The 23,679-nt window shown below is 35.2% G+C and overlaps 2 protein-coding genes across 10 annotated transcripts; both read left to right on the top strand.

Annotated features, from left to right (window-relative positions):
* The first annotated feature begins 1,202 nt into the window (after positions 1 to 1,202).
* On the top strand, positions 1,203 to 7,941 carry LOC114299327 (leucine--tRNA ligase, cytoplasmic). 5 transcript variants are annotated; one of them, XM_082897734.1, is made up of 4 exons: positions 1,267 to 1,533; positions 4,120 to 6,197; positions 6,303 to 6,353; positions 6,518 to 7,941. In XM_082897734.1, exons 2-4 carry the CDS (start codon positions 4,145 to 4,147, stop codon positions 7,753 to 7,755), a joined length of 3,342 nt encoding a protein of 1,113 aa, XP_082753860.1. In that variant the 5' UTR covers positions 1,267 to 1,533; positions 4,120 to 4,144; the 3' UTR covers positions 7,756 to 7,941. The 5 variants fall into 5 exon arrangements, with proteins under 5 accessions (XP_028099846.2, XP_082753860.1, XP_082753861.1 ...); XM_082897735.1 differs by lacking the exon at positions 6,303 to 6,353 and adding an exon at positions 2,617 to 2,715 and having other exon boundaries at positions 1,310 to 1,533; XM_082897736.1 differs by lacking the exon at positions 6,303 to 6,353 and adding an exon at positions 2,617 to 2,664 and having other exon boundaries at positions 1,404 to 1,533.
* A 1,577-nt stretch (positions 7,942 to 9,518) lies between these two features.
* On the top strand, positions 9,519 to 23,423 carry LOC114299329 (Thioredoxin family protein). 5 transcript variants are annotated; one of them, XM_082897738.1, is made up of 11 exons: positions 9,519 to 9,933; positions 10,174 to 10,212; positions 12,920 to 13,023; positions 15,207 to 15,333; positions 15,633 to 15,694; positions 16,634 to 16,701; positions 17,055 to 17,104; positions 19,901 to 19,970; positions 21,870 to 21,993; positions 22,540 to 22,656; positions 22,963 to 23,423. In XM_082897738.1, exons 3-11 carry the CDS (start codon positions 12,925 to 12,927, stop codon positions 23,059 to 23,061), a joined length of 816 nt encoding a protein of 271 aa, XP_082753864.1. In that variant the 5' UTR covers positions 9,519 to 9,933; positions 10,174 to 10,212; positions 12,920 to 12,924; the 3' UTR covers positions 23,062 to 23,423. The 5 variants fall into 5 exon arrangements, 4 of the variants coding, with proteins under 4 accessions (XP_082753864.1, XP_028099847.2, XP_028099848.2 ...); XM_082897739.1 differs by having other exon boundaries at positions 9,574 to 9,933; positions 12,809 to 13,023; XR_003642276.2 differs by lacking the exon at positions 12,920 to 13,023 and having other exon boundaries at positions 9,524 to 9,933; positions 21,870 to 22,020.
* Positions 23,424 to 23,679: the final 256 nt, after the last annotated feature.

The raw sequence follows: 23,679 nt of genomic DNA, 5'->3' as shown, positions 1-23,679 counted from the left end.
TTTTGAAAAATGAGGCAATTGAGACTGAGATTAAAGCTTTGTTGATTTGCGTGGCAGAGGCAAGGCAATTGAAACCATGATTGTTTGATGCTCGGCGATGGCGAAGTCAGAAAAAGAGAAAAAGTGTATGGAGAGAGAGTGGGTAAAATACAGACTCTAAACTACATGGACCTCTCCCATTATTAAAAGTTGAAGAGTGATGTTAAATTAAATACCCCTTAAAAAAACAATGAAGAGTAATTTTTTCTATATTTAAAAATAAATAAAATTCTCTCTTTATTAATAGTAAATAATTTTTTAAAGAATCACTGAATAGTAGTTTTCCCAATACATTTTTACCAATATTTTAAAATAAATAAAATTATTTCGTTATTATTAGTAAAAAAAAAAAAATTTTATTTATTTAAATCATAGAAGGATAGTTTTTCCAATACATTTTTACCAATATTTTAAAATAAATAAAATTCTCTATTATTGTTAATCTTTTATAATCAAGTATTTACGTCAATTTATACACATCTCGAATAATTTCGGTGATCAACATCATCGCCTAATTACGAAAGTTCCATTTAAAACAAGGGTAAGAGTTTTATATGAACTGATCCCAAATAATAATAATATTAAAATTAACTTTTATTACTCTCACAGTTATCTTAGGCTTTGTTATTATTATTTTTTTAAATGTAGTTCATAGAATTAGATTCCTTTTTGTGAGCTCCACAAAATTCATATTTGATTGGCAGTGGTATGCGGAGGTGGTAGTGCAAATCTAATTCGGATGAGTGGAGGTAAAATAAGTATTTTGCCTATTTATAATAATAACAAAATTGTCTTCATATTCAAGTTAATTATTTATCAATGTTAGCTTAATATTTACAAAAGTTAATAAAGGTGAGAAGGAACGAATATTAGCTTTTGTAATTTGGTAAAGAGTCACAATTATTGTTGAAAAATTTGCTATTAAGTGGTAATTTTATAAAATTATTAATATTTATAAAATTTAATTTATCATGTATTTATAATTATTTTTAAAAATTACCACTAATCTGATTTTTTTTCATTATTTTCTAAACTTTATATCTATGGTGTTTTTTTTTTTTTTTTTTTTTCATCTAATTGTAATTATCTTGACTTCTTACCATATAATTGCAATGTCCCCTAATTTACTTGTAATTAAAATATTTGATTTAAAACAGAAAATTAGGGTTCTAGTAGCCGAGGTTAAACGCGATGTCTGAGGAATAAACCAATAGAAACAGAGAGAGTACACGTATCAGCTCATAAAAGATTGGAATCGATTCTATTTTCTAATCACATTTGCATAGGATTCTTGCCTTTATGCCCTAGACCTGTGGCGTGGTCAAACTAAGGTAGAAAAAGCCTCGTTCTCTCCTCTCTCTCTCTCTCTCTCTCTCACACGCACGCAAACACAAACATAAAACACATACACATTGTGGCGTCTCAGAATCTAAGACGTCTTCTGCCGCCAAAGCTTTCGACCGATGCTCTTTACAAATTACAGTCGACACTAAGGTCAGAAATCGAATACGAGTTTTCATTTTGAGGTTGAAGTTGTTTCCATTTGATCACTTTTCATAACTTTATGGGATAAACCCACGAACAAATCAGTAAACCCCAAGAAAAACTCTGAATTCATTCTCTGAACAATCGCATGAAAATTGGAATTATGTGAATATTGTGATGTCTTTGTAATCAATATTATCAAGAATTTATTGTTTGGCTTATAAAGATTTGTTTTTGGGTTCTGGAATTTGGATTTCACAAGAACTGGGAAGTGGGTATTTGTTCACTAGTCAATTCCCTTTTCTATCTGATGAATAAGCAACAAGTGCTTGCTGGAATTCACTGTTGCTGTGTGTTGCCATATGATTTTCTGTTCTGATTGTCTGCATGAAGTTAAGTTGATATGGGTTGAATGATTATTGTTACATTACACATTGGCTGAATAAGTCACTGTGGTTTGGTGGACTGTGATTTTTGTGCTGCTGAAAAAGGGGTTGTATGTTGTTTGTTTCCTCTAAGCTGTTCCTTATACAAATTTATGCAGTTGGTGTGTTTTACATCTTTTGTTGCTCATCTGATTGTTATTGTGATGTTTTGTTAAAAGGCTCGTAAATTATCTTAGTTTTGCCATAACAGGGTAATGTTATGGGCCTTATCACAGTATGTCTCCTGGTTTTTGTAGACATGGCAGTCTCATGGGTCATGTAAATATTAACTGGTGTCTAGATGTGTTATATTGAATCTCATGAATAATTGAATGAAGCAATATCTATTGAATTCTTCTTTGCTTCTAGTTTTCTTTAGTATGTATTTGTTTTTTGTTTTTTTTTTTTTTTGGGCAAATTACTAACCTTTCCTGTAGTTTGAGGTTTATGTCATTTTAATCCCTAGCTTTTCAATTGTGATGCATTTGACATTGAATTTTTAATCTTATTCCAAATAAGGACAATTAAAGGTATTTCCTTTGTAAACAGTCCACTTCAAGGGCAGGGTTGTCATACAACTTATTTTGTGTTGGTTAATTTGGATGTTATTTGAAATTTTATGGCATTTTTTTTAATGAATAATATTGGAACTTTCTTGGTTATAAAGTTATAAAGTATGAGTGCGGGTACGGATACTGGTACAAATACATTACAGGTATGCCGATACGAAAAGACCTAAAACAAATAGGACACGAGTACGGCTGGGGTACGTCAATAAATTATTATTATTATTTTTTAATTTATAGTTTGGGATTCAATCTACAAATCAAAGTTCAATACCAAAACTAAAAGAAAAAATTATAAAACCAAAAGAGAAATTATAGTTCAACAATACCAATACCAATACCAAAGTAAAGTGTATAAATTGTTTTAATGCCATTAAATATGAGAAATTACAAAACAAAGTTTCATTCTAAAAGCGAGCTAGGCAAAATTTGAAAACCTAAAATTTCAATTTTCACTTTCATCAATTTCATCATTGAATAATATATCTTTCATCTCTAACGCATTAAGTCAATGATTTGCAATTTCAAGTAAATTAAAACTCTCTAGTAAATTAAACGTATCTCCACCAATGTCCCATAACTTGGTGGACCCTCGATGTACCCATCCTATACCCATGAAGTATCCATGGAGTAACCAACTGCCAAAGAATATATAAGAAATACCTGGTACGTATTTCGAGTACCCAGTACGCATGCAGTTCTATCGGTACCAGTATCAGTACCCGGTACGAGTACGGTAACATTTTTTAGGTACCCGTGCTTCATAGTTATAAAGTTATGTTTGGTTTGGTTTTCAAAATCTATTTTCAATTTTTTTTTCTTATAAGAAACTAAAAATTAAATTGGTGAAAAAAATTAAAAATACGTCATTTTTATATATTTTTATCTTTTGAGAGGGAAGAAATAAATTTTCTAGGATATTTATTTTCATTAAATTAGTTTATATTTTTTCAAAAGTCAAATATGGCAACAACTTTTATATTATTCTTAAACCAATCCATTAAAAGGCTAATAACCATCCATTGCATGATAATCATCTAAAAATATCTGTTAACAAATGCAACGATCTATTATATTACAATCATCCAGAAATATCAACAAAAACAACCACCCATTTACATGATCATTATCCAAACACAAACTAAAAAATAATTTGGTAAAAAAATAAAAAATAAAAATGTAAAAGATTTATCATTTTTATATAATTTTATCTTTGGTGGGTAGAAATAATTTTTAAAAATTTAAAATAATTTTTTGACTTTTATTTTTGTCAAACTAGTCTATATTTTATCAAATAGACGACTTTGCCCTTGAAATGGAACAACAAGATCTTCAATTATTCTTATTTGGAGCGAGATTCAAAATTCAGTATCAAGTGTATCACAATTGAAAGGTTAGGAACCAAAGTGATATAAGTCTCAAATTATAGGGACCGTTAATGTAATTCGACTATTTTTTTTTTTTTCATTTGTGCCTAGATCTATTTGCTTACTAGAACTAGCATGCGCATCTATTTATTTGAATGACCAACACCATGTGGCATTGTCAAATAGGGCGGTCATTTTCGGTACAAACATTATGTTTCCTTGTTTGTTTTTGTGCAGTTTCAGTCAATTTTCTGGTCAGCAGATGGCAACAGCTGGTGAGGAGATGGCGTCAAATGCTGGTAGTGGGAAGAGCTTTGCACGGAGAGACCGGCTTCTGGAAATTGAGGCTCAGGTTCAGAAGTGGTGGGAAGAGAGAGAAGTTTTCAGGGCTGATTCTCTAGAAATGCCTCCCAAATTAGGTGAGAAGTTCTTTGGGAACTTCCCTTTCCCTTACATGAATGGTTATCTTCACTTGGGCCATGCATTCTCTTTCTCCAAGCTTGAGTTTGCTGCAGCCTATCACCGTCTGAGGGGTGCCAACGTGCTCTTACCTTTTGCTTTTCACTGTACTGGGATGCCCATTAAGGCCTCGGCTGACAAACTTTGCCGTGAGATTCAGAAATTTGGTAACCCACCCGTGTTTCCTACTGTAGAAGAGGAGAAAAGCATTGATCCAGAACCACAACCAGAGGAAGCTAACCAGGTTGCACCGGATATATTTAAGGGCAAGAAGTCCAAGGCAGCGGCAAAGTCAGGCGGCAACATGTACCAGTGGGAGATAATGCAGAGTTATGGTCTCTCTGATGACGAGATTACCAAGTTTCAAGACCCATATTTCTGGCTGACTTATTTCCCCCCTCTAGCCGTAGAAGACCTGAAGGCTTTTGGCCTCGGTTGTGATTGGAGACGCACTTTTATCACAACTGATATAAACCCATTTTTTGACTCGTTTGTTCGGTGGCAGATGAGGAAATTGAAAAAGTTGGGGAAAATTGTCAAGGACGTGAGATACACTATCTATTCCCCCTTAGATGGTCAGCCATGCGCTGATCATGATCGGGCTTCAGGGGAAGGTGTTATTCCCCAAGAATACACTCTGATAAAAATGGAGGTTATCCCACCTCTTCCTTCAAAGTTGAGAGCTCTGGAGGGCAGGAAAGTGTATCTTGCAGCTGCAACATTGAGACCTGAGACTATGTATGGGCAAACAAATGCATGGGTATTACCAGAGGGGAAATATGGAGCCTTTGAGATCAATGAAACTGATGTTTTTATCTTGACAGAAAGGGCAGCTCTTAATCTTGCATATCAGAAAGTGTCACGAGTTCCAGAAAAGCCTACTTGTTTGGTTGAGCTGAGTGGTAAAGATTTAATTGGTTTGCCTTTGAGATCTCCTTTAGCATTCAACGAGGCTATTTATTCTCTACCCATGCTGTCAATTCTCACTGACAAGGGTACTGGGATTGTGACTAGCGTTCCCAGTGACTCACCTGATGATTTTATGGCTCTTCATGACTTGAAATCAAAACCGGCTTTCAGGGCCAAGTTTGGTGTGAAGGGCGAGTGGGTCGTACCATTTGATGTCATTCCCATCATTAGCACGCCTGAATTTGGAGATAAATCTGCTGAGAAAGTTTGCATAGACATGAAGATCAAGAGCCAGAATGAGAGGCAGAAACTTGAAGAGGCCAAGAAAAAAATCTACAAAGGAGGGTTCTATGAGGGAACTATGCTTGCTGGAGAATATGCAGGGATGAGAGTCCAGGATGCAAAGAATTTGATCAAGAACAGGCTTCTAGAGCTTGGAGAAGCTGTGATGTACAGTGAACCTGAGAAGAAGGTCATTTCAAGATCAGGGGATGAGTGCGTTGTGGCTCTGACTGATCAGTGGTACATCACTTATGGGGAGTCAAATTGGAAGGAGGAGGCAGAGAAGTGCTTGGCTAGTATGAATCTCTTTAGTGAAGAGACTCGGCATGGTTTTGAGCATACATTGAGCTGGCTAAATCAATGGGCATGTTCGCGCCATTTTGGGCTTGGGACTCGTATTCCTTGGGATGAGGAGTTTCTTGTGGAGTCTTTGTCTGATTCAACCATTTACATGGCATATTATACTGTCTGTCATATGTTACAGAAAGGAGATATGTATGGCTCTGATACTTCATCAGTGAAACCACAGCAGTTGACAGATGAGGTCTGGGATTTCTTGTTCTGCAGTGGCCCTTACCCTAATTCATCAGATATACCTTCTTCTCTCCTCAATAAGATGAAACAGGAGTTTGAATATTGGTATCCGTTTGATCTTCGGGTTTCAGGTGTATATTTAATTTTTGTTTTCTCTGTGTGTTTGTTTGTTTTTTAAAAATGCATTTTTCCCTTTCTTATTGATTGATGCTTGCTAACCCCATGTACACCGTCAGCCAAACCCCCCCACAAATACACACTCCAGCTCCATGACCACCGCCTTCTGGGTAAAATTTTCATCATCATCAGCATCATAATTATCTTCTTTTTTTTCTTTTTTCCTGTTGATTGATAGACAACACTGGTATTACATACATCCTATTTTTCTGTCTTACTTTTGTTTCCCCATTCTTGATGTCATCATACTGACTTTATGAATTTGCCCTTTTAGGTAAAGACCTGATTCAGAATCATCTCACTTTCAGCATCTATAACCACGCGGCAATTTTTCCGAAGCATCATTGGCCTCAAGGGTTTAGATGCAATGGGCACATTATGCTAAATTCAGAGAAAATGTCCAAGTCCACGGGGAATTTCAGGACTTTACGGCAAGCTATTGAGGAGTTTTCAGCTGATGCCACTAGATTCTCTCTTGCTGATGCAGGGGATGGAATGGATGATGCAAACTTTGTATTTGAAACAGCTAATGCTGCGATCTTAAGGCTCACAAAAGAGATAGCATGGATGCAAGAGGTTCTTGCGGCCGAGACATCTTTACGAAGTGGGCCCCCTACTACTACTTATGCTGATCGTGTATTTGCTAATGAGATAAATATTGCTGTGAAAATCACGGAGAAGAACTACAGTGAGTACCTGTTCCGGGAAGCTCTTAAAACTGGGTTCTATGATCTGCAGGCTGCTCGGGATGAGTACAGGTTTTCTTGTGGCACAGGGGGCATGAACCGTGACCTACTGTGGCGGTTTATGGATGTTCAAACAAGGCTTATAACTCCGATTTGCCCACATTATGCCGAATATGTTTGGAAGGAGCTTTTGAAGAAGGATGGCTTAGTCATCAAAGCAGGGTGGCCTGAAGCTGATTTACCTGATCTTACCCTTAAAAAGGCCAATAAATATTTGCAAGACTCAATTGTCTCAATGAGGAAGCTGCTTCAGAAACAAGTGTCTGGTTCGAAGAAAGCTAAGGTAGTCAATGTACCGAGTCATCAAAACAAACCAATGGTTGGACTAATATTTGTGAATGAGCAATACGACGGATGGAAAAAGGAATGCTTAAACATACTTGGAAGCAAATTCAACAGTGCCACGTGCAGTTTTGCACCTGACCAAGAGATTATCGAGGCGTTGCAGAAGAGTGCAATTGGGCAGGAAGCAAATTTTAAGCAGATCCAAAAGCTTTGTATGCCATTCTTGAGGTTCAAGAAAGACGAGGTCATTGCTGTTGGTGTTCAGGCTTTGGATTTGAAACTGCCCTTTGGTGAAAAAGATGTCCTAGAGGAGAACTCCGAGTTGGTCAAGCTACAGCTAGGTCTCGAGCGGTTGGAGATTTTGTCCATTGCAGATCCTGATGCTGTTAAAAAAGCGGGCTCACATGTCTCACTTTTAAGTCAGAACCCACCATCTCCAGGAAATCCGACTGCAATATTTTTGAGTAAGGCTTTGAAGTGAATGTTGTGAACTACTACATTTCTTGTTAGTAAAATTATCATAGTTCTTTGTTTGTATTACTAGAGACTCACGTGAGCTTTCTGAATCCTTTTTATTTGGAAACTTGATTGTTTCCAATATTATATGGAATTTTGAATCCTCTCGACTGCCTGCAGTAAATTGGTAATGAAAGTAGTTTTTGGTGTATAATGATTGTTTCTAGAACTTTATGCATGTTGCATGAATCAATTGATTGATGATGCCTTGTATACCATTACTGGCTTTTTGGATCTGACAAGGAAATAAGGTAAGCATTGCGAGTTTTGAATTAAAGTTGGCTTGTTATACTCTCTGTGCATGAACCAGTGGGCTAATAACAGGTTTGTTCTGGGGACTCCATGAAAATGTAAACATGCGAATCCAAATATCAGAGTTTTCTTTGCATGGATGATTACACAAATCTTCTGTTCTTGGCCAGCCCAGGCTCTGAAGTGGGAAAACCTTTGCTATATTCTAGTTGACATGTGGAAGATATTGCATTCAAATTGAATCATGCATGCCAAACATATATGTATATTTTTGTTCTAGCTTGAAATCCAATTCATGGAGCTCATTCAATTAATCTAGTAAAGGTACAGATAGACACTGATGGGGCTTCTTGTACAAGCATTTGAAAGCCCGGATGTAGGTCCAAGTCCTTGGCTGGAGGAGAAAAGCTTTTGTTTTGAGTCCCAAGTTTTTGGCGAAGTGCTGGCAATGGAGTTGAGTTGGTGTTGAGGAGGGGGAGGGGAGCGGCATTGATTGTGTTAGAGAGAGAGAAGAGGGGGAGGGCGAGGGATAGGTGTAATTGCAAATCGTTAATTTTAAATTTTAATGATATATTATAATTTTGTCAAATAAAATAGAGATTTTTATTTCATGTACAACACATCAAAATATACAATGTAATTGTAATAAAAGATTAAGGTTCTATTTGAATTGCAAGGTAAGAAAAAAAAAATTGTGATTTTTTACCATCTTATTTGGACAAATAACGAATAAACAAGGACATGTTTTTGTTATTTTATTTACTTTTGTATTTAGAAATAATTTAAATATTATAATTTAAACAATAATTATTATTTTTTTTTAAGTTGATGTCATTTACTTTTATGCTCCATTATTTTCTCGTCATTTTTCATCTCTATAATTATCTAAGGCCCCGTTTGTTTTGGGTTATAGCAAGGGGATTAGGATTACTAGTACCTTGAGATTAGTATATGGGGTGTTTGTTTTGAGAGATAGCCATGGGACTATTAATACCTTGGGACTAACTAATACCTTGGTATTACTAATACCTTGTTTGTTTTGAGAGATAGGGAGGGTATTAGTAATACCTTGGTATTAGTAATACCCTCGGGGAGGGGATTCATAGTGAGGAGGTAGAGATGGTATTAGAAAAATAGTGAGGGGATTAGAAATTTTTTTATTTTTTTTATTTTTTATATATTGGAAATTTTTTTTAAAATATAATTTTTAATTTTTTATATTTTTTTATTTGTTTTATTATTTTATATAAAAATAATTTAACAATTCCTCACTACTAATCCCCTCACTATCAATCCCCTCACTACTAATCCCCTCACTATCAATCCCCTCACTAACAATCCCCTCATTATTAATCCCCTCACTATCAATCCCCTCCATTCTATCTCTGAAAACAAACGACCCTCACTAACAATCCCCTCACTATTAATCCCCTCACTATCAATCCCCTCCATTCCATCTCTGGAAACAAACGGGGCCTAAACAATTGATAAAATCATCCAAACAGGTCATAAGACAACCACTACCTGAACCATGGCGGTGTTATCCGTGACGAGCACTCACTCTCACTGCTCCCTCTTTCTCTCACCACCACCACCACCACCACCACCTCACTCTTCTCCCAAAATCTATGGCTGCTTATCCTTCTCCACCATTCTAATTCCACTTCCCACTCTCAAACCCTCGTCTTTTTCTCAAAGATTCTCGATAAATGGGAATTGGGATTCTCGCAGAAACAGATTTCGTGCAAATTCTTCTGACCCAGAAAGGGATTTCCAAAACCCTCCTACCCAAATTTCTCAGGAAAATGATGAAATTTCCCAAGATAGTAGTAGCAGCAACCCATCAACTAGCCTCTTGTCTGTACTCTGTCCCTTGCTCAAGATTTTCTCTGTCAGTGTCTCTTCTTCATCCCCAATTCTATTCTCTTCACGTTTTGTGCTTACACTGCCAGGATTTTTACTTTTATTTTTATTTTTTAAGAGAAGAAAAAGGAAGAAGATTGCTATAGAATATCGCGTGCTTGTTCTTATTTATTTACAATCATGTTGTGTTGGAGGGCTTTTGGATCTTTTTGACACTGTTCTTGTTTTTTTTCCTTTGTTTGTATGTGTGCTTGTTTGCTTCTTGCAGGGAGGAGATCCATCTAAAAAACGGAACTATTTTTTGGAGGTACTCATGTAATTCTTTTCTTTAGCTTTTCTTGGTATATCTTGATGCATACCAACATGAACTGGCTTAGCCCAACAATTTTGTACCAATCCCATAACCCCTTAACCATCTCCCCAAAAGCCTTCCACTTTTAACCACACCTTCTGGCACGATCTAAACCCGCCCCTAAAAGTTTGGTCCATCATCAACCTGTGATTAGGCCTCAAAACGAAATTTCATAATAATGTGTACTCAAATACGGGGCCTTAAGCGGAAGCAAATGCCAACATAGATAAAATGCCCATTGAGCTCGTGCATACATGAAGGTTTAGAGTAACTTAAGCATTTAAATACGCTTTCATATGCACATTGTTAAAACCTATCACCTACTTCACCCACTTAAACCTACTCCACTAAACCTAACCCACTACACTACTACCACCTCACCTACTCCACTAAACCTAACCCACTACACCACTACCACCTCCACTTCACCTACTCCACCTACCACCTACTACCACCTACTCTTCTATATATAGGAATCATTGTAACATTCAACATACAACAATCATAATACATACAATTTATTCTCTCTCTATCAATTTATCTTACACACATATATAACCACGGAATTATACAGATCTCACACACACATTTACTTAAGACTCAATAAATTATATAATTAAATTAAATAGGTCCCAATACAGAATTAAGGCCTCAACGCGGAGGCGTAGCCCGGGCGGCTTGACAAACAGGTGGATCTCAAACTCTAGCGTCGGTTCCCGATGGCTCACTTACATAAATATACATGAAACGGAGTGAGTAAGGCTCAGTGAATAACAACAATGTAAGGAGGTTAGTTAAACGAGCATAGCCTTAGAGTATGTAAATATGCATATCCAACCATACATAGATCTTATTCATAATCATATTTCAAAACGGCCTCAGGCTCATTTGTAATACAGAATGGCCTCGGGCCCATGTATGATGCGAAACGGCCTTAGGCCCATATGTAATATAGAACGGCCTTGGGCCCATATTTGATACGAAATGGCCTTAGGCCCACATGTAATACAGAACGGCCTCGGGCCCACATATGATACGAAACGGCCTTAGGCCCACATAACGACAGCTGTCCAGAGCAACGTAGGGAAGATGGACCATCGGTATGTGTCCATCTCCCTTGGCGTAGAGCCATTAGTCATATTTAGTTCATATTATTAGAGGGTAGACGGAGCATCGGCATGTCTCCATCTCCCTCGGCCTTAGGGCTATGAGACATAAACAATTCATATCATAACGGCCCCAGACCCACTTCTATTAATAGGAACAAAACGACCTTAGGTCCATATCAGTGCCATTGTTCAATCATGTCAATTAATTCAATCAAAGCACTATGTCCATAATATATGCCATTCACAAGCAACGATATATAAATCATAATCATAGGAAGTAAGGAAAACATATCGTTATACTACTATTACTCACAGTGATAGGTTTCTGGTAGTAATGGGACGATGTCCTCGTCTTGACCTACAAACACAATGCACATAGCATAACATAAGCACCTACCCGATTCCTTTTTTTGCTCTTTAATCAATTAGTCATATTGGTTCTAAACTCATTAGTCCTCAGTAGGTTATAATCCATGTCTTAGAAAATAGGAGGAATCGATAGGAAAATGGTTTAGACGAAGAAATGGTACAAAACCGGTAGACAGAAAGTGAACAACTTTCACTAATTTGGGCATATCTATTTGTGTACTAAGAATTTGAGAGTGAGGCCACCACCATTGGAAACTAGACTTCCGGGGCTTGAATTTAGGCTCAAGAATCACTCAAAACAGAATCCGGATGCAAGAGATATGCTTATTTGAAGTTGGCTGAAAGAGAGTTGTTTCACACGTGCGGGAAACAAGGCCGCATGTGCGGGAATTGGGCCGCACGTGCAGGGCCACGTGCTTTTTTAGCAGAATCAAACTTTGGTGTGGGAAATGGACTGCCCCACGTGCGGGAAGACCCGCTGCACGTGCGGCTCTGGGCAAAAACTATTGTCCGAAAATGTTGTTTGCTCTAATACTTGTTCTTTCCATTTCTAAGCTTGGTTTCAACTCTAATCACTCAAAAACATGTAAAATTACCCCATAACATAATAAACCAACATCATTCAAGTATTATTTCATCTCAAACAAATCAATCTTTGCCTTAAGTTAGAAATTCAAGTCTCATCTTTCCATATAATCAAACTCCCACAACATGTGCCCAAAATCATGTAAATATATCTTACACATGGTTGGTTCTCACACCCAATCTTGTTATTCCACAAATCATTCTTAAGATTGAACCCAATTCAAACAAACTTAAGGCAATCAAGGTTCAATCCCTTGAGTTAAACCCATTTCTTTCATAACCCACCACACTTGTTCATTTACATGTTAATCTTCCAAGTCATTCCTTGATTTCATGTAGTAGATGAATTATCTACAAAGACAATAGTTAAAGCCACATACCTTAACCAAGGTTGTTAAGATCGCGATCCGGATCGTAGGATCGTACGATCCTACGATCCATTTTTGGAGAATCGATCTGGATCGCATGATGAATCGCATTTTGTGCAGGATCGTAACAGGATCGGTGGGATCGGACATGGGATCGTAGGATCGTATTTGGATCGCGATCCTATACGATCCTGTTTTTTGCCTTTTTTTTTCCTGATATTTTTATTACAGGTTTGATGCCTTCTTTCTTCTCTAAAGACCCACGACATAAGATTAGGGCAAAAGATTGGGGAAAGTTGGTCACGAGAGCTGAGCAGCCTCCATCCAGATTCCAGGTATGCTTCTTCTTCTTCTACTTCTTCTTCTCTTCTTCTCTGTGCTTCGATTCCATCTCTTCTCCTCTATTCAACTTCTTTTTCTTTTTCTTCTTCTCTGTTCGATTCATTCTTCTCTTCGTCTTCTTCTTCTTCTCTTCTTCTTCTTCTTCTTCTCTGTTCGACTCATTCTTCTCTTCTTCTCTGTGCTTCAACTCCATCTCTTCTCCTCTGTTTGACTTCTTTTTCTTTTTCTTCTTCTCTGTTCGTCTTCTTCCATTTTTTTCCCCTTTTCCCCTTTTCTGAAACAACACATTAAATATAGTCTTAAAAAAAAAAAAAAAAAAAAAAAACCTAACTTTTAACCCTCTTAAACTGGCCTTTGTTTCCTTAGGTTTTAGCAGTGTTACCATCTAAAAAAAAAATTCCAGTCCATGTAGACCCAATGCTACAATTTAAAAATAAAAAAGAGAGCAAATAATACGATTCTCTTCCAAATTACACTTTTTAAATTTTTTTTTTTTTTGTAGGAACCAAACCACAACTAAACCACTTTAACATAAAAATATCTGTAAATAATTTATTTATGATTATTTTATAGATGTTTTTAATAATAAAAAACATATTATTATACTACATAATTTTTGTTATTATTTAGAGGCATTTATTTATAAATACCTCTTTACCTACTTATGTTCTATTTAATTTAAATTTTTTTTTTATATTTTAATAAGTCTTATAAGTAACATAGTTATTAAAATATCTCTAATAGTAATAGGATGAAACGTACAATAATATTTACATTGACAATATAAAATGTTTCATGATGTGAACATTTATACTGTCAAATATGAATATTCACATTGCCAAATATGATGTGAACATTTTTTTCCCCTTTTCTGTTAACTTGAAAACTTGAAGTTGAATTGCTATTTTCTTTTAGTATGTTCTTTTGTTAAGATTTGAGGAAAATGTTTGAATGACAACTTGAATTGCCACCTTCTTTTATTATGTTTTCTTTGTTTAAAAAAATGTGCAAAATGTATATTTGAATTGATTATTGTTAGTGAGTAAGGCACACAAGTGAAAATGCAAGGATTTGAACCTCGATCTGCTTATAAGTATGAGAGCTCTACCATTTGAGCTACATTCTCAAGTTTTTTTGGGTCATTTTATATGTATTTTGATAGTATTAGTTAGACATATAAGAATTATTGCATTTTTTCATCGTTTTGGTAGGATCTTACGATCCCCGATCCGATCCTACGATCTGATCCTGCAGACCCCCAAAACGATCCTATGTAGGATCCCGATCTTAACAACCTTGACCTTAACTCAATTCCTTGCTTTTTCCTTAATCTCTTCAATTTTCCCAAGCTTCATGGTTGATTTTCTTTCTCTCTCTTCAATTCTCTTCAATCATCTTCAAAGCCACCATGAATGTTGAGCTTCTCTTAGAGAATTTTGTCTCTCCTTCTCTCTCTCTCTCTCTTTCACGGTTCTCTCTCTCTCCCTCCCTTAGATATTTTGGCTCAAATATCTTAAGTTCAACTCATATATCTCATTCATATATCTATACATCTAACTATATATAAGCTTATCACAATTTGGGAGAGCTAAACACACCCTTACGAATCGTACAAAATCATATTTCAATTAAACTTCTCAGATGACTAAAAATTATACTGATCATAACTATGTACTCCGTTCTGGTTTCTGAAACCTTTAAGGCCTTTAATTTGCAGTGCAAAATTAACCAGCCAAACACACCTTAACGGATCAGACAAAATAAATTTCCAATTAATTTTTCCAAATAGCTCTAAAAATTCCCATTCGCATATCTGTGTACTCAATTTTAATTTTTAAATCCATAAAGGTCGTCAATTCCAATTTTAAAGTCGTAACTCAACAGATAATTCCTCAATTCGAACAGATATCATTAAATTAAAGTACATTAACCCACAAGTGGTTTAATTATTTTGTAGAGTATGGAGACAATATTGATAAGAACACCTCCTCTTCAATATCTGAACAGCTCAGTTGGGTAGGGAAAACTACATGAACACAAAAATTTATTTATTTTGGAATATTTTATGTGAATATAATGTGTATTAATAATTACATTTACTTTGCTATGGGAGGCTTCAATATCTAAACTTTCTAGCTCTCCCCTTGATGCCTATGTACATTTTGGCGGATCATAGGTAGCAACATCTTCCTTGTCTACCTTGGCAAGGTTGCCATGGGGATCAAGATCACTATCAGACAGTTCAGACAGCCAAGAGATCAGCACAGTAGATCCTCTAAAGCGTTTGCAGCTTTTTGAATTTGGTAAGCTTCTTCCTAATCATAAAGAGAGCTACCCCCAAGTGCTTCTCCTTACAGATGGAAAAGATTTATTTTCAATCTTCCTTTTGGACACAATGATTGAGAATTTCCTGAGGCGGCACATTGTAACTGTAACTATTAGTTAGATCTACGGTGACGTGAAAACCAAATAAATTTCAGCTCACGCAGTGGATCTAACCATTTAAGAATACTTCCTACTAAGTTTTAGCACCACACAGTATAGATAATGATTATTGTACATTTAATTTTGGGAATAACTTATTATAAGTGGTTGCCAACAGAGGCATGCCCCTTTTGCAGGAGGGTTCGAGAGGCCATAACTGAGCTTGATCTTTCTGTAGAGGTGAGCAATGTGTTCTATCGATACAATTAGGTGTCAATTCTTGTCTTGCATTAACCATGTTCTGCAAGTTTCCATCTCGCTTGAGCGGCATTTCTTTTCAAACCCTGTGTGGGAGGGTAGGGATCAAAGTCTGGATCACGATATGGTTGTTTGTACAATACCTATTTTTAAACAGTATTTTCACCACCCCAAGAGGAAAAAGAAATAAATAAAACAAGCAGAAAAGTATATGCTAGAGGCAGCTTTCTGATTTTCAGAGTGGCTAGTTTGTTTTCTATGATTTTACTGGATATTGGTCATTTTTGAAAGGCTGTCTAAGAATTCATCTTCAAATTCAAAAATTAAACATGAGCACTTGAGTTGGATACTATAGATAGGCTGAAAGCTGTGGACACCATCGCTGCATAAAAAATTTGATAGAGAAATGTGAATTTATACAGAAATTTTCGTCACTTCCCTTGCTTCGTTTCATAATTATTTTAACAGCAGATCTGTTGTGCCTAATCTACATACTTTTGACTAGTTTCCATGAGTTGCATTCAAAGATTTTCATTTAAATTCTCCCCCCCCCCCCATTATTCTTTGCCCAATTATTCCTTCTTGAGTTTTCTAATTATATACTCTTCACAAAAATAGTTACTCTGGTATTATCAAGTTATATTTAAATGTACCTAAGTTTTCAAATACAATCTCTATTAGCTGTTTAACCTAGTATAATGGATGGAGACAAAGAAAATCTAGGAAGATTAAAAAGGAAAAACAACTGTAAAAAGTAGGGAGTGTCTGGTGCAGGCCTCTTTATATGCCTTTCTTGACAGCCTATTATACAACTAAATTGCTCCAAAACTGAATTTCTTGAAAATTCTTCATTTTTGTTTGATATTATATATATATATATATATATATAAATTAATCAGTATAAATTTGATATATGTGCAGATCTATCCTTGCCCAAAAGGTTCTATAAGACACAGGGAAATGGTTAGAAGACTGGGTGGCAAAGAACAGTATGTAATGTTTTCATGGGATTTCTTTTGTAGATAATATATTTTTCTGCTTTTTTATCGCCTCTTATTTGAGAGACATAGTTTCATGTCATCCCATTTAGATGTCATTATCGTTGTTCATGATTCTAGAGGTGACGGCCAATCAGATTTCTATTTCAAACGTGGATGATCACATAACATAATACAAAATGAACTCATTAACATTTTGCTTATCTTTGCTAATGTCTTTCAATACATCTGCATTATCTGCTGTAAATTCTATAAGTGGAAACTTCCATTTAAATCATACACTGTTTCTCTTATGATTATCATTGTTATCATCTCTAGTATTTGAAATAGAAGTTCTCATGCAGGTTTCCTTTCCTTGTTGACCCGAATACTGGAAAATCAATGTATGAAAGCAGTAAGTAATTTGACTCCATTGTGCATAGATGCATATATTCTTTGTTTTCAACTATTTGTTGCACCATATATGATCTTCTATTGTTCTTGGATTAAAGTGGGCTGATTGAGGCCTCAATATATAGTCATTGTCACACCCCAATAACCCGCCCCTAAAGGTTCGGGCATGACCTATGCAAAAACGGACAAAAAAAAACTGATGTTCATGCCGTACGGGGCCTTATCGGAAGCATAAAATATTCATATAACATAAATACAAGCATACTCCATTGAGCTATTTCTAACATGCCAGGATCTCATGCATTACATATATCGTCAAAAGCGGACAAAGTTTAGAACTATAGCCCTAGATATCGCGTACAACATATACATTTACAGTCCTAGCCCGATAATTGGGCATAACAAAAGGAATATGAAAGTTATGTACAACATCCGTAGATGGTCCTCAAAAGTAAACCCCATATCTTAGCAGCTTCACAAAGATAAATGGCCTAGTATGGTGCCTGGACATGTAAAGGTTGACAAAAGGGACGGCGTCAAAGTTAGGATTGACCCCCTGACTGATGACCTACAGAAACAGACGAAATAGAGAGTGAGCCGGGCTCAATGAGTAGTAATACATCAATACATAAAAGATGCAGCATGCGCTTGGTGTGTCTGATTCTGCATTTAGTTCTTAATGGTCCTAGGCCTAATCCTGTGACATAAACATGTGGCTATAAGCCCTTGAAACATGATGGCACGAAGCCCTTGAACATATGGCACAAGGCCCTTGCAATTCACTTGAAACTTGTGGCACGAGGCCCTTGAAATACACTTGAAATTTGTGGCACGAGGCCCTTGAAATACACTTGAAACTTGTGGCGTGAAGCCCTTGAAATACACTTGAAACTTGTGGCACGAGGCCCTTGAAATACACTTGAAACTTGTGGCACGAGGCCCTTGTAAATGCTTTTCTTTACATGTTTTAACATTAGCATATCTTAAACATGCATAAGTACATTACATGCTTGGGACATTAACATAATTGCCTTACATGCCTTGAAATATTGACATAATTGCATAACATTACATAGGTACCACTACTCACAGTGTTGAGGTGGCGCGTTGCTTCCTTCTGGAATGTGCCCTGCACCCAATTAATACATTAGTTTTCTTTTCCTGAGTCTTACACCTTGCATGCATTTACAACCGCTTTAAAATCATCTATAAAATATTCTAAAAATACCAGAGAGACAAGCATTTAAAACTGAACCGACATTTAATTTTTCTTGAAAAAGAGTCCCCGCTCGAGCGCCACTTTGGCCGCTCGAGCGGACTGTAAAATGCACAAAACTGCTGAGAGGTGGTTTTTCCCCCTCGAGCGGACTTTCCGCCGCTCGAGCGGACCGAGCAGATTCTGAAATTCTGAACCTCCATTCGAGTCCCAACCTGGTATTCACTCCATTTTTATATGCAACCCAAGGTTAGGTTAATGCAATATTCCCACCTAACATCACTATAACATGGATTCTACCTTGAGTATAATAAATTAACCAAGATTAAAAGCTTCAACAAGCCATCTCTCCCTCTAATTCCATTCTTGGATTCAAGTTCTTCATATCCTTGAAACATAACACATGATATATGCATAATTCCATGAAGTGATGATAGAAAACCACAGATTGAAGTATAATTTCCTACCACACCCAATCTAGATGCCTAAGCAACCTATTGAGAGAAACCCTCATTAATCAAGCATGAATTAGACATGAAGCAAACATACACATCAATTACAAACTCTAAGTGGCCATGATAAGAAGGATTTGAGCTTACCTTGAATTCAATCCTACACCTCTAACAATTTTGCCAAGCTTTCTTGTTGAATCCCTTCTCTCCCGATTTCTCTTCTTCACTTTCTCTTCTTTTCTCCCCCAAAATGGTAATCACGTTTTTTTGTGTTTTTTGACTAAGGCTCATGAAGTCTTGGAAGTATATATAAACAAGGCATATAAGACAAAAATGAATCGTTTAACCATTCCAAAATTAAAATTTCGCAAACATGCTTAATATTACCTAAAAATTATGCTGATCACAGATATATAATCAATTTCAGCTAATTAAGCTGTTAAGGCTTCCAATTTCTAATTTAAACGTGTTAATGGTGACAGATGGTTTTCTTGTGAGACAGATAGACATTCGTAGACATGGATTTCACTTCCTTAATCATAATTTTTTTTCACGGAACTACACAGTAAACATTTAAAAGTACCAATCGAGGACTAAGAATATAACAGAAATCATGTGCGAGGGTCGGGTTATTACAGTCATTTTCTGGGTACTAATGCTTTTGATGAGTATATCACAATCAAAATTAAAAGAGATTGTGAGTGAGTTATGGGTTGGGTGTGCAAAGCTTGAAGTGAGTAAGTTGGGTTTTCAAGATTTGTAGGATGGGTATTCAAATTATGTGAACTTGAGTGTTCCAATTTGAGGAATGGGTTGACTTATATTATAAAAATGTACAAACAATTGAATACCGTAAGATACTAGTGTAGCTGCCCCTGCTGATCAGACACTTTTGATATGGTTCTGTTTTTCAGTTTTGAAGATCCTAGTTGCATTTATTGATGGGATGGTCCATTTTTATGAGCGTCATTATGCATGGTTATTTAGCTCTTCCCTTTACACATTGTTTTGAGCATTCAAACTTCTCTGTAACTTTTGAGATTTCTTCTTATGTTCAGACTTTATTCTTTGCATGCTTCATGGTTGTTTTTTGTCTCTGAGTTGTATATCATGCACCTTTGTCTGCTAGGTGAGATTGTAAAGTACTTATTCCAGCAGTATGGTAAAGGAAGAAGTCTTTCAATGGGTCTTCTGGAAAGGTATTACACCATGCAAATTTCTTGTTTGTCATGGACAAAGTTTGGACTACAATGTATATATATATATATTTGGACTATAAATTCAATGATTATGATGAATTTATTTCTTGCTAGCCGATACCGTGATTGCATCTTTATTTTGATTTTATAAATCCATAAAAAGTTCACCTTTACTTCAACATCATTTTGTTTTTTTTGCATTATTAAAAAAAAAATCAATTTAAATTACTTGGGATTAGTGGCGGAGCCACATGGGGCCTAGGGGGGTCATGTGCCCCCCTGGATTTTTGATTTTTTTTTTTTACATATGTATATAAATAAAATTTTAAACAAAAATAATATTTAGAATAAAATGTCAAGCGCATTTTTAAATTTTTGAAAACAATTGTGATTGTTTTATTGAAAATGAAGTGACTACTACGAATAATATTTTTATGTAGGAAAATTTTATGAAAAAATCTCAATATAAAGGTAATATCCATCATTATTGATATACAAATATAATTAATCTCACTATATATATGTAAAAATTACTAGAGTGTTAGTTATATTTGCATGTGGAGTTCACCCTTCATATGTTGCTTTACTACTGGTTGGTTATATCTTATGTCAATAATGACGTGATATCACTATTATATGAAATTTTTATTCAAATTTTGTAAAAATTTGATTTATCTTACCATTATATAATTAATTTTAAGACTTAAATATATAACTGTTTTTACATTGTCCATGATACACTAGTTGCACGTAATATTTTTTTTTTATTTTACTTGAAGTTAATTGTAAAATTTTATGTTAAATACTTTTGTAATAATTTATTTAAGTTTTTGTACTTAATATTAATTCAAAAATTATTATTATCTTCTTATTGTTGGTTATGGAAAAAAAAACTAAAGTTGTAATCAAGAAGTGCCCCTTCTGATTTAGTTTTCTGGCTCCGCCACTGCCTGGGATACCTTTTATGTTCACCTATATTTTTCTTTTCTCATTGGCAAATTGAAATCTCTTTAATAATTATTAGCATGTATATTTTACAGCTTGTGCTGACACTAATTTTCCACAACGTTCACTTTTCTAGAGAAGTTGCATGTTAAACCATAGTAATATTTCTCAATAGTTTCTTTTTGAGAGCTCGTGTTCACTTCAGGCATCATGCCGATGTTCATTTGTTGCTCACTATAGAAGAATCAATAATATATTTTCTGTTTTCTATTTTCAAACATAAAAAACACATTACTATAGTGGTCTCTCCCAAATTTATATGACATTCTGATAAACTATCATGCAGTTAGAATCAAATACAAATCGAGGACTAGACTCAAAATGTAAATGCTTGGGTTTGGGGTACTTCATATTTCAGGCAATGCTTTTTCTCGAGTATAAATGATCTTTTTGTAGAGAATTCCTTTGAAAACAATAAAGTAACAAATATGAGCCCCTTTATTGTATCAGTGCCTGGTCTTATTATATTTGAAGTTCATTCTATGAATTATTAAGTTGCAAGTTATCAAGTGTTCAAGGAAGAAAACCAAAATGCTTTAGGAGATTCTTAGAAAACACTTCTTTTGATAGTTTAGGACCAAAATTGTTTAGTAAGAAATTTGGACTGATAGGATTAGATGAAAACTATATTGAAGCAAGCAATATCGGGGTCTTGGTGTAACAAGTTTTTAATAGTTCCCGTCATTCTTTTTACCTGTTTCAAAAGTAATGACGATGATGATGGTTTCATAATTGTCAAAATGGCTGCTGAAAAGCACATCAAAGACATTAACAATTGATGGAATGTCGCAAGTGTCCTTGCCTTTCAATGATATATGTTTTAGATTTTGTTTGTGGCTTTGCTGTTTTCTTGCAAATTCATTTTTCTCTAATTAGTCCTCTTTCATCACACAGCACACTACTCACAGGATGGGTGCCAACTCTTCTTCGAGCAGGTAGAGGAATGACATTATGGGAAAAGGCCAGAACAGAGTCACCATCCAAGAAGTTGGAACTTTTCTCCTATGAAAATAATCCAGTAAGACAATGAATTTGGATTGTTTATGTGAGTCAATCATTCATCTTTCTTTTCTTTTCTTTTTTCTAGATTAAAAATTTTGTAACTCCATAAGCCCAGAGAAAGGAGGGCTGTGGTAGTTTGACAGCCTATTTCTGGATAGATTATTTCTATTCTTGCTCGAAAGAAATTACGAAACAAAATTCATGTAGACAACTTCAAATAGTTGGGACAAGGCTTTGTTTTTTTTTTCTTCAAATAGTTGGGACAAGGCTTTGTTGATTTGAATTGTTGGTCGATGAAATCCTAGTTAAGTCATATCCCAAAGAGGGAGGGCAAAAAAAGTCTTCGTTAAGAAAACTAAATTGGTGCAGAATGAAACGAAAGATAGAAGGATTCGGAATGCCTGTACAGTCTCCTTGTTGTGCACCAGAAAAATATAATGTTAGTGCAAAAAAAGGATTCGGAATTCCTGTACAGTCTCCTTGTTGTGCACCAGAAAAATATAATGTTAGTGCAACTGTGTCATATATCTAAAAATATTTTTTCACGCTATTTCCTTTTCAGTATGCTCGAATTGTGCGTGAAGCACTTTGTGAATTGGAGCTTCCTTACATCCTTCAAACCGTGGGAGAGGGATCTCAACGAACGAATTTACTACTTGAGGCATCTGGATCAAAAGAGGTTAGTCTTTGATGATATTTCTGAAATCCATAAGGTTCTTGCCAAATCATTATGACTTAATTTTCATTTCAAGCAAATATAATAATGATGTTAAGAAAGTTCCTTGGGACTATCTTAACAGAGGCTTGTGAAAAACAGAAAAGAAAGGTGAAAAACATGTAAAATAGTAGTTCAATGCATGGTAGCTTAAGAATATTCTGCTTAATTTAATTTTATGTGTTCATTGACAAGGGTTGTAAAATAGTAGTTGAATGCATCAAACTGGAGCATTGATTAGAAAAGTTGGTTACCTTTTCATTTTTGCAGGTGCCATACATTATTGATCCCAACACTGGCACTCAAATTGGTGACTACAAGAAGATTTTATCATATCTGGTTCAGACCTATTCCATGGTCAGTGCATAGGTGCAACATCATCCATCTTTTAATACTGTTTGTATTATAGATTTGGGTAGAGATTTAAAAAAATATAAAGGGAAAAAGTGATAGAAATGTGAATGAATTTTTTTTTTTTTTTTTTAATAAATTTATTTCCCTTTTCCTTTCTATTTTTAAATCCATACACAAATTTATGATTCAAACATAGAATAAATATTTTGTGTCTTTTGATCCTCATTAGGCTCCAATATGTTCTTTCAATGTGATCTCTTTTTGAATGCGTTAATAGATTGGTGGCTTACTAGATGGGTTCAATAGAGCACAGATCAAATAATGTGTTCAGTAAAAAAAATTCACAGAGAAATTAGTATCCAATGTGATTTGATTAAGAGTGCTGTTATTTTGTCCCCCCACCTTTTTTTTCTTTGGACCTCCATTCTCTTCAATTTTTGTTTGTGGTGGGTGTGCAAAAGGAAAAAAAAAAAAAAAAAATTAGGATCATTCTATTTGCACATCATTTTTTATTTTAATACACACCATTTATTTATATTGTTCAGATATCGACATTCAAATTTGGACATCAACTTTTAAACAAAAATCAGTTGTATGGATATTAACTATTAAGCAAGATTTATTTATGAATAA

This window comes from Camellia sinensis, chromosome 12, assembly GCF_055761805.1.
Source record: "Camellia sinensis isolate YWXY chromosome 12, ASM5576180v1, whole genome shotgun sequence".
Classification (NCBI taxonomy): domain Eukaryota; kingdom Viridiplantae; phylum Streptophyta; class Magnoliopsida; order Ericales; family Theaceae; genus Camellia; species Camellia sinensis.
The sequence above is the reverse complement of the archived record's forward strand: the minus strand, read 5'-3'. Positions and strand labels throughout refer to the sequence as shown.

Excerpts from the sequence above, each read along its gene's own strand:
- LOC114299327 (XM_082897734.1), top strand. The coding sequence starts at position 4,145 with ATGGCAACAGCTGGTGAGGAGATGGCGTCAAATGCTGGTAGTGGGAAG. Across the intron at positions 6,198-6,302 it reads GTTTGATCTTCGGGTTTCAG|CCAAACCCCCCCACAAATAC; the intron begins GTGTATATTTAA and ends GTACACCGTCAG. Across the intron at positions 6,354-6,517 it reads CCATGACCACCGCCTTCTGG|GTAAAGACCTGATTCAGAAT; the intron begins GTAAAATTTTCA and ends TTGCCCTTTTAG.
- LOC114299329 (XM_028244046.2), top strand. The coding sequence starts at position 9,574 with ATGGCGGTGTTATCCGTGACGAGCACTCACTCTCACTGCTCCCTCTTT. Across the intron at positions 9,934-10,173 it reads CCTTGCTCAAGATTTTCTCT|GGAGGAGATCCATCTAAAAA; the intron begins GTCAGTGTCTCT and ends TGCTTCTTGCAG. Across the intron at positions 15,695-16,633 it reads AGCTTGATCTTTCTGTAGAG|ATCTATCCTTGCCCAAAAGG; the intron begins GTGAGCAATGTG and ends ATATATGTGCAG.